This window comes from Leopardus geoffroyi, chromosome B4 (assembly GCF_018350155.1).
Source record: "Leopardus geoffroyi isolate Oge1 chromosome B4, O.geoffroyi_Oge1_pat1.0, whole genome shotgun sequence".
NCBI lineage: Eukaryota > Metazoa > Chordata > Mammalia > Carnivora > Felidae > Leopardus > Leopardus geoffroyi.
In genome coordinates, this window is record NC_059341.1 from 36,273,574 (window position 1) to 36,286,642 (window position 13,069).

Here is a 13,069-nt window from a genome sequence, read left to right on the forward strand (position 1 = left end):
ACTACCCGTACACTGATCAGGGATCCAGGGGACCAAACACTCTTTTATAATCACTCTGAAGTTGGAAAGTCTCCATATATTCAGGGTGGTCAAAGTCTCTGAGAGGCTGGCTCCCAGCTGGTGCTTTTAGGAGCGATTTGCAGATGGTTCAAAGAAGGCAGGACGTGAAAGTGAAGGTGCACTGTTAGAACAACAGCATGTTTAGTCCTGATAGAGTACTGCCATCTCCAAAGACAGAAAAGAAGCTAAATTATATCTCACTGTACTTTTGCAGCTTCAAGTTCATATCATTTCTCTTAGTAATTTGGAGAACAGAGTCAAATCACACCATTTCTTTTTTGTTTCAGGTTCTTCAGAGGAAGAGAGGGGAAGTATTGAAATATAAAAAATACCCTTTCCCATCTCTCAGGGGAACAAACAACTGTCATAAAAACTTAAAACAACATTGTTTGTATTATTCGAATTGCAATACAACTTTCCTAATTAGCAACTGTCTGGAATTTCCATGTAAGATGGAAAGAGTTAGAAGAGAATGAACTCTGGTCCTTCCACTTAGTCCCTGTGGAAATTTAGCCAAGAAATTTAATCTTTTGGGGTCTGAGGTGCTTCATCTACATAATGGAGATAATACCATACAGAACTGTGGTGAGGATTAGATATGATGTGTATAAAGCAACTATGCCCAGCATATTATAGTCACTTGATAAGTGGTAGCTATTTTTGTAGTTATCCTATTTTCACATATTTCTGAGAACTTGTATGAGTCAGGGCTAGAAGAGGCATGTATGCAAGCAGAAAGTCACACAGAACTAGAGAGTGAGAATACATGTTTGGGTGTGGTAACGTTCCTAGCCCTGACAACTTCAGGCAGGTGGGCGTTTAAACAATGATCTTCTATGATGAAACTATAAGACTTAAAAAAGATATATCGGAATTATTTTTGAAAAATGCTGTATTATAGTTCTATCACTGAAAAAACAGGTAAAAAGAAAAAGGAAGGATAAAAAGTACCACTTATTCTCTTCAGTGCTCTGAGAAATATGTTCTTCCTCACAGGAGTAGAACACAATGTGCTGGCTATATAATTCTAAATACAATAGTCATACTGGAAAGTAAACAGCTATCAGAGATGACTGAGAAGGAGAGCCATAGTTACTGAAGCTCTCCCCTCCCTCAATGTAGCATGTATCACCTAGAGATAGCACAGTTCTCACTGTGGAACAGGGATCTCTGAAAGTGGAAATCTAAGTGCTATGGGTTTGCTGTGTTCTTTAATTTCACACCAACCCTGTGAGGCAGGTAACATTACCCAAATTCTATAGATGAATCTCAGAGAAATAATTTGTCTCTTTGGTAAAAGAGACAGCTAGAGAGAGGTACAATCTAGGTCTGATTAGCTTTCTGCCAGGTTGTTAACTAGGAAGACATTTATACAATATTTGACACACAGTAGATACTCAAAGAATGTGAAATGAATGGGCAAATAAATCACGTAATGCAGGGATGATTTGCTGAGGCTGTCAGCAGGAAATGATGGTAAGATTACTTTCTACAGAATGGTTTTGCCAAATGTTTAGAACAACTAGTATTTTAAGCACTACCCTGTGAGCTTCTTCTTTAAGGCAAGTACTGTGTCTTTATATCCCTCATGCCTAGACAATGCTGGAATAAAAGAATATGCTGTTGACATTTCATCCTAATGCAGAGGATTCCAAAATTATAGTTGTAAATGAGACTGTCTAGATTCAAACCACATCAGTTTAAGTTTGTAGCATTTACTCATAAAGTTATAGTTGACCTTTAAAAAAACAGAAACAAAAGAAAGCAAAACAAAACAAACCCAACCATGTAGCTTGTCTCAAAAAGCCCTATCTGCCCACGGCACATCTGCATAGAGCACACACAGGGGCAGAGCCAGACTTCACACTAACAGCAAATACAATATGGAGGCTATAAAATTCTTGAGGTGAAAAGAAGAAAATAATGCTGAGAGAAAGGCCATCTTGTGACAGCTGCTGTGGCTCAACAGATTGTGTTAATGCTTTCCAGGGTTCCATGTGAGTTTACATTAAATCCAGCGTGGGTGCTTGACAATCACAGCAGGGGCTTCTTCATGACTTATAATCCGAACACACTGGTTGGCACCCACCACAGCACATCTGGAGTTTGTTAGACAACCTTTAGGTTTTATTTTTTTCATTGGCTCTGGCCCCTTCCTCTGATGCAGCCTCTCCAAGTGCTGCTTTGCCATGAATGAGTCACGGAAATAAGTTACCCTCGGGTGGGTATGTAAATTGGGACCATCTTAGAGGGTGACCCCCAAATCTGTAAATCCCTTGTTGCTTCATCTCTTTCTGACAATAGGAACTACCCATGAATGCCAAGAGCCCATCAGGCAGTGGCAGCTCCATTTACTGGAAAGCCCGGTCAACGCTGCCTGCTTCCTTGTTAGGAAATGGCCTTTAGATTGAGGCACATTCCAGCAAGTCAAGGACTAGAAGCTTTAAATTAAAACAATATTGATGCCATATCCGCTTTCCAAAAGGCCTCTCCCTTGTCTAAAAGTTAGTACACACACTTAGAAAAATTAAAGAATCAAATATCTTTGGCAAGACCGGTTCCTTCTCGCTCATAGCATCCTAGATACTCTTTGAGACAGCAGGAATATGAAACTTTACATGGAAAGGAGACAGGAAAACACTGTTAGGAAGGACTCCCAAGAACTACATTTATCTTTCTCCTTACATAGATCACATCACTATAGAATACTCAGGGCATATAGTTAGATGTAAAGGCATTAAGCCATTATTTTTAAAGATTATAAGTTCATGGGTTAATTGATATCTTTAACTTTCACCTACTGAAAACATATAGCCTTGAGAACCAAGTAATCAAAAGCTACTATGAATGAGATGCAGTACTCTAGTCTGCTAGACATTTTATTATCTTTGGTATCTTAGAGAGATCATTAACTATTTAAATCTTATGTCTATATATTTAGGTCTAACTACTTAGGAGAACTGATATTGCTACATACACATATTCACAAACTAGTGAACGCCTTTCTTCAACGACACCGTCCTTTTTCATATATTAGCAGCTCCCCGCACTGAAGTATAACTAATAAATATAAATTGCACATATTTAAGGTATACGACATGATATTTTAATATATGTATACATTATGAAATCATTATCACAACAAAACTAATAAAAAACTAATTGACATTTCTATCACCTCACAGTTACCTTTTTTTAAAGTTTATTTTTTTTATTTTGAGAGACAGAGAGAGAGAGAGAGTGCACATGCACAAGCATGTGTGGAAGGGGCAGAGAGAGAGGGAGAGAAAGAATCCCAAGCTGGCTCTGTGCCGTCAGCACAGAGCTCCACCTGCGGTTCCATCACACAAAGTGTGAGATCATGACCTGAGCCGAAATCAAGAGTCGGATGCTTCACTGACTAAACCACTCTAACTATAGCCACCATGATGTATATTAGATCCCCAGAACGTATTCATCTGGCATAACTGAAACTTCATACCCCTTACCAACATCTCCACACATTTTCCCCTACCCTCCTAGGCCATTGCAACCACCATTCAACTCATACTATCAGCTTTGATAAGCCAAATTTTAGTTTTGAACTACTGTACACATCTTAAATTTTTTTTTAATTAAAAAAATTTTTTAATGTTTATTTTTGAGAGAGAGATAGTGTGAGCAGGGGAGGAGCAGAGAGGGGGAGACAAGCATCTGAAGCAGGCTCCAAGCTCTAAGCTGTCAGCACAGAGCCTGATGTGGGGCTTGGGCTCATGAACCACGAGATCATGACCTGAGCCAAAGTCAGATGCTCAATCGACTGAGCCACCCTGGCACCCCCAGATGTCTTTAAAATTAAGCACATTCTTCCTGCTTTACTTAACCGGTATCCAAATACTGGTTGATGTCCTCTTCTTATGACAAATTATTTTAGGACACTGGAAAAGTTTCTTTTGCTTATAAATGAGCAGTGGGTTGGGTTTTCTTGCTAGTCATCTATCTATCCTGTAGAAAAGGACATCCTCAGAGAAAGACAGATACCATATGTTTTCACTCACAGGAAGATCTTGAGAAACTTAACAGAAGACCACGGGGGAGGGGAAGGGGGGAAAAAAAGAGAGGGAGGGATGCAAACCATAAGAGACTCTTGGGTACTGAGAATAAACTGAGGGGTGATGGGGGGTGGGGGAGAGGGGAAAGTGGGTGATGGGCATTGAGGAGGGATGTAAATGTAGCATGTATGAACACTGGTTGGGATGAACACTGGGTGTTGTATGGAAACCAACGTGTCAATAAATTATATTTAAAAAAGAAAAAAGAAAAGAAAGGAAAAGAAAAGAAAAGGGACATCTTTTGGTATTTTCTCAGCAAAGTTGGCCACAGAAACATAAAATCTAGTTCTACACAGTTTTAATAATGGCCCACAAACAATTATTTTTATTGTGTAAATACTGATTCTTGTTAATTTGAACATTAAAAAAAATTTTTTTTTCAACGTTTATTTATTTTTGGGACAGAGAGAGACAGAGCATGAACGGGGGAGGGGCAGAGAGAGAGGGAGACACAGAATCGGAAACAGGCTCCAGGCTCTGAGCCATCAGCCCAGAGCCTGACGCGGGGCTCGAACTCACGGACCGCGAGATCGTGACCTGGCTGAAGTCGGACGCTTAACCGACTGCGCCACCCAGGCGCCCCAATCATTAAATATTATGTAAAAATACTATCAATTAATGATCCCCTAGAGCAGAAAAGAAGAAATTCCTTCACTTGAAAAACTCTTTCCCAGTCTTATTACTTCAGACAGAAGAGCAAATGAAGGCAGACGCAACGCACAGAAAATGTATCTGAGAATAAAGGAGATGATACTAGAAGACATGACTTGTGGGCACTGCAAACAGTACAAGAATGGCCAGTGAAGAGCATTAAAGATAAAGAAGGGAACTTAGATTCAGCTTTCTGTTTATTTTCAAAGATTTTCCCCCCAGTTTAAAAATTGTGGTAAAATATATATAACAAAAAATTTATCATTTTAACCATTTTTAAGTATATAGTTCTGTCCACTAAGTACATTTACAACATTGTCCAACCATCAACAAAAGGGAAGTGTTTAGCTTTTATTTCTACAGGTTTTACATAAATATTAAGCATTACATTTGGGGAGGGTTTACGTTGGAAAAGAAAAGGGCAAAACTTTGCCCTTACCTTCAGAACATACTTAGCTCTGAATAGCTAGAATTGTTTTAGTAAAAATATGCCTTCTACAGTGGGACTCTGGTTGGATCATTCAAAAGAAATGAGCCTTTTTCATTTCACCTGGGCAGAATTTCATTAATTTCATCCAGCCATTGCACAAGTTAAAAAATGCTCTCAGGAATGCCTGGGTGGCTCAGTTGGTTAAGCAACCAACTCTTGATTTCGGCTCAGGTCATGAGCTCATGGTTGTGGGATTGAGCCCCAGGTCGGGCTCTGTGCTGGGTGTGGAGCCTGCTTAAGATTTTCTTTCTCTCCCTCTGTTCCTTCCCAGCTTGAGCATGTGCACGCTCGCTCTCTCTCAAAAACAAAACCAAAAAAACTTTCTCATGAGAGACTTGTGACATCTCTAATTCCTAGATATAGCCAGAGATTTGTGAAGATTAAAGTCTCTGCTTATGAAAACTAACTAGATACAAAGATCAGATGTCTAATATGAGACACGAGACCTTAAAATACAAGCTGGCAAAGATAAAGGTAGGGAACGGTGTGAAAGCTGGACCTACTGACCCTCTATGGTGGGGCCCTCCCTGGCATTTAGTTATACCTGCTGTTTGAGCTGCTGTACCAGACGATCCTTCTCCCGCTTCAGTGCAGCCACTTCCTCTTGGGTCTTTTTCTTAGAGGATGAAAGCTCCAGAAGAGCTATGTTGGCATCTTTTTCACTAATGGCAGCCAGAAGAGCTTCTTGCCTACAAAATAAGGAAAATTCCAGGGCTTTCATTTATCCTGAAAACAATCCTTTGAAGTTACTATTATTATCACACCATTTTATGGGTGATGAACCCAAAGCTCCGAGAGCTTATATAGCTTGCCCAAATTCACACCAAGTAATGGTGCAGCCAGGAATCCCAGTCAGGTTTCTCTGATTGTAATGTCTTTATCACATGTTATACAGACATCTTAATAAAGAGCTCCTATAGTTATAGTTAAACTCGAAAGTAAACAAAACTAACGACTTTTAAACTAAGAATAATACTGTCACCCATACATTTGACTCATTTAACTTATTCTTTTGATAAGCATTTGGTACCTTCCAGGCAAATTGAGGCATTACTGAAACTGAAAACATTTTTATGTACAGAGTGAATAACAAATTGTAAACATTAGTAGATAGGATTTAGAAAATCAGCCATCTGTTCTTGGAGCATTCTAAACATCTACAATTCTCTTTCTCTCATCAATGCAAATACGTTTCCAGTCATGGCTTTATTTGGCAATGATCTGTGCACTTTGAAACAATAACTTAAACCTTACAGATTCCTTGTGGTTTGGCTAACGACTTTTTGGTTCACATCCAGAGGAAAAGAAGGTGGGATTTAAGAGGGGTGAACAGGAGAAATTTACAAAATAATCAGAATGAAGTTGGTGAACAATTAGTCTCACAGTCAAAAATGCATTCCTCAATAGCGCATCTTTTATTTAAGTCATCTCTAAGAAGGCAGATTTGACTTACAGGAACTATTTAAGTGGCCTGAGCTTTTGACCTAAGGAAATGCTGAATCTGAGAATGAACTGCCCAAGTTTAACCTTGCTTCTGTCTTTTGTTAAGACAATTATGCTTCAATAGCAGTCATCTGGAAGAGTTTTAGTTTAGCCACAAACTGGAAGACTCTCTTTTGCATATTCTGACAAGGATTTTCTATTTTCTGGATGGGTAGGTCTGGAGAACTCTGAACAAGCAGTACTAACAAATAGAGGATATAGATCAGCTTACATCATGGAAATGAAGATTTGTTTAACTAGTCTTTGCTGTTGGAAGGAAAGAAGATTCTCAGTGACCCCAGTCTAATTTTCCACTGTCCCCACACTCTATAGAATTCTAAAAAAATGGCAGATGGCTTATCTCGTGAAGTTCTAATCAACACCAAAGGGATAACAATAGTCTAAATATATCCACTGACCACTTGAAAAAAATGTTAAGTGGTGAAATGAGCTTAAAGGTGGAGGAGTTCAAGTTGGTCTCACTATGCACAATTTCCTGCTGATTGCTGTCATCTGTTCCCTTTGGGGAAGCTCAAAGACTGACAACGCTGGAATGAGAAATGTGTTTTCTCAATAAGGGTGCTGCAGCATTTCTGTGCACCAATAGTCAGAATTACACATTTAGCAGCAGGCAAATAACAGAAGATGAATGAAAGATAAATGACTGTATGCAATTAGATCAAGTAATAAGCACCTTTGCAAATGCGAGATACAAAGGTGATGGGATCTGAGTTCCATTCTGTGCTCAAGGAAAGCCTCATAATGTGAAATAGTAAACATTATTCTATGTTGGTGAAGCATCTTGACCGAATTCCAAATTCTTTTATAAATGATATGCTTGGCCAGCTAGTGCGGTACAGTTAATCTCTGGGGTAAAATGTCACATTCCCAAACTGCAATATGATATAACAGGTGACAATTCAGATTCTAAATTTTAAAATAAAGGATGTGGCACTAGAGTGTGAGCCACTACAATAATGCCTTTTTACTAAGATATATCATTTTAAATCTTTTTCTCTTTTTATATAAAATTCAAATTGAAATTTTATTATTTCACTTATGTTATTTTTTATTAAGCATTGATAATATGCTACAAACTGCACAGAATAAAACTTCATCTCCCATACCCATTGCTCACAATCACTGAAAATTCCCTAACAGTTTAACATACCATTGTCCTTTCCATTTTAAAAGTATACCCTTGATACTGATTTCTACATGTGTATGTGCCTACAAAGGGCAATTGATAGTCCAGAATAAAATATTTTTATTATATATTGCACATATATATTGGGTAATGTCAGAATCTTTAATGAGTATATTAGTTTTTAGGTTTTTGTTTTTGGAAAGAAATAGTATTGTTCTCTTGTCTACAATTTTGGTAAATTTGAAATGGACAACTATAGGGGAGAACAACTTCATTAAAAATTCAGAAGAAAAAATTCCAAAGAGAGGCAAGAATATTAAATGTAATAAATAGTAACAACCATCTAATTTCTGGGAATAAGAAAAATTGTTGTTCTCTCAATACATCTGGTAGTAAAGACCATGTGGTATAGGTGAACTTACATGGTTAAGTTTTACAGAGAGCACTCAAAAGTGTCAAAACAAAAAAATTTTAGCCAACACCCTGCTTTTCAGAGGAAATGGAATTTAGCGTGGAAAAAAAAAAACAAATTACAAAAATAATCTTATTTCAGTAGCCACTTAACTCTTAAATATAACTGGTTCTTTGGGAACAAAAAGGGTAACTTTGATAAAAGTAATTTGCATTCATGGAAGAACTGGAAGATACAGAAAACTATAAAGAAGAAAATAAAAATACCAGAAACAGCTCCTTTTTATTCAGAGTCAATTGCTTGAGATGTGGAAGTCACCTATTCAAAATCAAATATGGCTATTTTAAAGAAAATGAACCTTGATGAGGATTAATAATTATTGGCTTTAAGAGTCTTACTAACTCAAGTCTATCTACAGAAGAGGAAGACTCGCTAGTGAAGCACATTCTGACTTCATTTCCCATGAGCCCCGAGGGAGTAATATACGCACATATAATATGAAAGGTAATATATGTATGCCACAGCCCAGAGCAAAATAAGAACTGCAATGCTCTTCCTGCTAAATTACTCTCCTTGTTCTTCTGTTAAAGCCTTTCCCTCAGTTAAAAAAAAAATGTATACACAGAACCTTTCAAAGTGATTAGTGACCCCCTACTGCTTGACTAACATGCCATATTACTTGCATAATGAGTGGGTAGTAGCAGAAACCCAACTTTAAGTCATTAAAGAGGTCTTTTCACTCCATCCCTGGTGCTTTAAACTACATAACAGTTGAACCTGCCCTTTGACCTGAAAAATCTAATAGAATCAAGATGTCTCTAAAAGTACTCTTCTGTGTCATTTGAGCTTCAAGAAATAGTAAGACCACCTCCTTCGTCCCCTTCTCCCTTCTGAGAAATTTTGGAAACAGGAGGCAAATACTCAAAGCAAATGGAGCTCAAAATCTTTTTGAAAATGCCTGAATCCTTGAGAACAACAAAACATTAGACAGCTATCGCTAGTAAATAAGAAATATAATCAGTGTTGGAATGATGGTGGTTAATTTAACAGTGAATTCCAAATATATGTTTTTAGTAGAAACACCAGACAGAAAAGGAGTGTGGATGAAGGGATGCCACCAAGGTTTATTTTTCCCTCTTCCTCCAACTGGATATTTCAAATTGAATGATTACACAATCAAGTTTCACAAACTACTGAAAACATTGGGAGATCAGATGAAAGCAAGAATACGTCAGTTGCTTTGGATGTATTATTGTCATGGACATGTAAGCATAGTTTAATCTACTTCAATTTTAAGATAAATCTGAAATCTAAATTCTCATCGATGCCTCCTTGATTCTAATGCCTCCTTTACTTGTTATTTAACCATTTAACTATCCAGAGTGAGTAGTAAACTACTGTGATATCTCTTCCACTCTTCCATCAATGAGATGAAAAAAAAATCCTTTTGATTATTATTTTTTCCAACTTCACTTACAGAGGTCTCAGAGTATGGCACACACACTACCTTAATTAAGCTCAGTAAAAAACAGTTTGCAGGTGAGGCTACTTGGGCAAGCCTGACTGAAATGCCTGACCTTTCAAGCTTCGGTCAATGTCTTATTATCTCCACTGTAGGTACCCAGAAATATCTTTAATGTAGAATGTCAACACTAAATAAAATTTTCCATCTACCATAACAAATTTCTCTTTCAGTGTTAATTAAATCACCATATTTCTAGATCCACTGGCTGACAACATCTAAATAATTTGAGTTCTTTGCTTTTCATAACCAATATTCACATTTTGCTGGTTCTTCCTTTCTAATAGTTTTTAATGATATCGTGGCTTTGTATCTCCAGATTCACTATCATAGTCACTACCATCCTTTTATCATGGGTCAATATCATTCTTGAACCCATTCTGATTTCTCTGTCCTTGTATAATGTCCAACTCTCCCAATTCATTTTAATCTGGTTTCTTACCACATCAAGTGCTTTGGCTTAATATTTAACCAGCTACAATTTTCAACCCATTTCTTCTTCACTGTCAAGGACCCTATATCACTGAGTTACCACTTTTCACTCAGATTTATGCTATGCTTTCTACCTGAAATGCCTGTAGATTTCTTGCCTTTAAAACCTGACTCCTCACTTGACTGCTAACTTTTCTCTATTTAGCATTTCCTGTCAATTCACAGTTTAAATGATACTAACAGGTATGTGCTCTGTAAATATCAGTCAATTCATCTACATGTGCAGGGCTGGCTTCCCCAACTGTATTATGTTTATGGCTTATATCTTTAAATTTTTCTTCTAATGTTTCTATGGGTTTGTTGGTCTTTCAATTTATTAGCTAACTTAATTTTTTTTAAGTTTTTATTTTTAATTGTGATAAAATACACATAACAAAAAGTTTACCATTTTAACCATTTTTAAGTTTACATTCAGTAGTGTTCCATACATTCACACTGTTGTGCAGCCAATCTCCAGAACTCTTTATCTTGCAAAACTCAAACTGTAGCTATTAAACAACTCCCCATTCTGCCTCCCCAACCCAGCTCCTAGCAATCACCATTTATTTTCTGTCTCTATGAATTTGATCTCTCCAGGAACCTCATATAAAGGGAATCCCACTGTATTTGTATTATTGTGTCTGGCTTACGTCACTTAACACAGTGTCCTCAAGGTTGGTCCATGGGTAGCATGTGTCATAATTTCCTTCTTTTTTGAGGCTGAGTAATAGTCTACTGTAGGTATACACCACGTTGTTTATCCATTCATCAGCTGATGGGACTTTGGGTTGTTTTCGCCTCTGGCTATTGTAAATAATACCCCTATCTTTAATTTTTAAAATATACTATTTTCCTTCTAGAGTCTTAATTCATGGCTTTGAACACCAGAAGCTTGTAAGCATAATTAATTTTCTGTATTTCATGTGCCTAAAAATTTACAATTTTTTTCTTTTATTTGGTATGAGTTACTCTCTATACTTTGGTATTATTATTCACCAGTGTTCCTTTTTGCCTAAAGCCTTTATTTTGAAATAGCTGGAATGCAAGCTCCATAAAGGCAGAATCTTCATCTGTCTTGTTCACTAATATACCCCAAGTGCCAAGAATAGTTCCTGGCATGGAGTAGGTACTTCACAAATGTATTCTGAACTAATACCTCTTTCAACTCTGACTCCATTTCTATCCAATGTGGTGGTTTGTTTTCCCAATTATTCCAATGTATTCCCTTATTTTAAAGCTATGTTTCATTGTATTTTTAAAGTGGTTTTTTTTTGGGGGGGGGGCGGGTCCCAGTAGCACAGAAGGCAAATGAGCAGTGAGAACAGGGAAAAATTTGAAAATATGAAAGAAACCAAGACTGGAAAGAGACACTAACTTTGGCTAATTTACATTTCATTTAAAGAAAGATTTGTTTTACTCTAAGTAGACAGATGACAACTAGAGTTGTAGGCTCAATTCTGGATGACATAATTTAAGATACAGTATTAGAGGGTATCCAAAGGAAGGTGACAGAATAGGGTTATAAAAGGGCATGTTAATCCAAAAAGATTTATCCATACAACATGATAATGGCTGTCCGAATAACAAGAGCAGGAATAGCAGAAATAAGACATTTAGTGTGTATTCCTCTAGAGGGCACAAATGGCACTGAAGGGAGGAAAGTCACAAAGAGATTTCAGTTTATATAAAATGAACATCTAATGTGTTAACTCTTGTTAATAAGTAGAATTGGGAGGCCTAAAAATTGGTACAGCTTCCCGTGACTGGGTGTTTGGAGAGCTTATTAGAGATACTGTATAAATGGTTTTGTTTTTGAGTGGTATGTCTACCCTCTTTAACTGTAAGATTTCACTATAACTAATAAGATGAGATAATAAATGGTAAGTGCCAATAAATCATATGGGTAGTGGATGCTCAAGGAATACAGTAGACAAAGAAATCACCTTAGGCCGAGGACATAGGAATTGAGAGGGACCTTATTCTGACAGAGATAATGAAAAAGACAGAAAAAGTGGCAAGTGTAAAAGCACAGGCATATGTGAGGACACATGGCGTAACTGGATTAGAGGGTTTCTATGGGGAAAGGAAACAATGAGAGAAGCTGAAAAGGTGGCTTTGAATCAGAGTAGAGATGGTCTGGAATAGCAGAAAGGAATAAACATGGATTACGAAATCCTTGAGGGTTCGGACCAAAACTTGACATATAGGGGTTACTCAAAATACTGAATAAAGAGTAACTTGATTTTGATAAAATGGAAGCACCAAAAGTACTAGAAAAGTAAAATAGAGGTTTAGAAAGACTGATTCAGAGGCAAAGAGGGGAGACTGGAATGGATGATATTCAAAGCAGAAAGGTTAGGATGCTATTGCTGGAGATTTATTACGAATCAAATTCCCATATTACAAAAATAATTTTTAAGGAACAAAGAATAAAATTATGTCTAAATTTTGGATTCAAGATCACATGTGGGATTATGATAAACTGATATATTATACAATGAATATGAAATATAAAATAAATATCACATTTATGTTCTGATGCTGGAAAGTAACTTTCAAATGTCACCAAACAGAGACTATCTTAGGGCATTTGATCCAATAGTGTCTGCTGGGGTTCTGCCTTGTGTAATCTTCATACATTACCGTAGCCAGGCCTTTGCCCAGAACAATGTGGAATCTTCTCAATCTTCTCTTGCTTTATATCTACTGCCTGAAATAAGGGAAGAAAACTGATTTATATTAA

General features: G+C 37.1%; 1 protein-coding gene across 24 annotated transcripts in view; it reads right to left on the reverse strand.

Moving 5' to 3' along the window:
• Positions 1-13,069, reverse strand: part of ERC1 (ELKS/RAB6-interacting/CAST family member 1) — a 524,080-nt gene that overhangs the window by 120,605 nt on the left and 390,406 nt on the right. For all 24 annotated transcript variants that reach the window (XM_045463914.1, XM_045463916.1, XM_045463908.1 and 21 more), the window contains one exon: positions 5,837-5,981. In XM_045463914.1, coding sequence (XP_045319870.1) covers positions 5,837-5,981 — 145 coding nt within the window. The remainder of the gene's footprint in view (positions 1-5,836; positions 5,982-13,069) is intronic.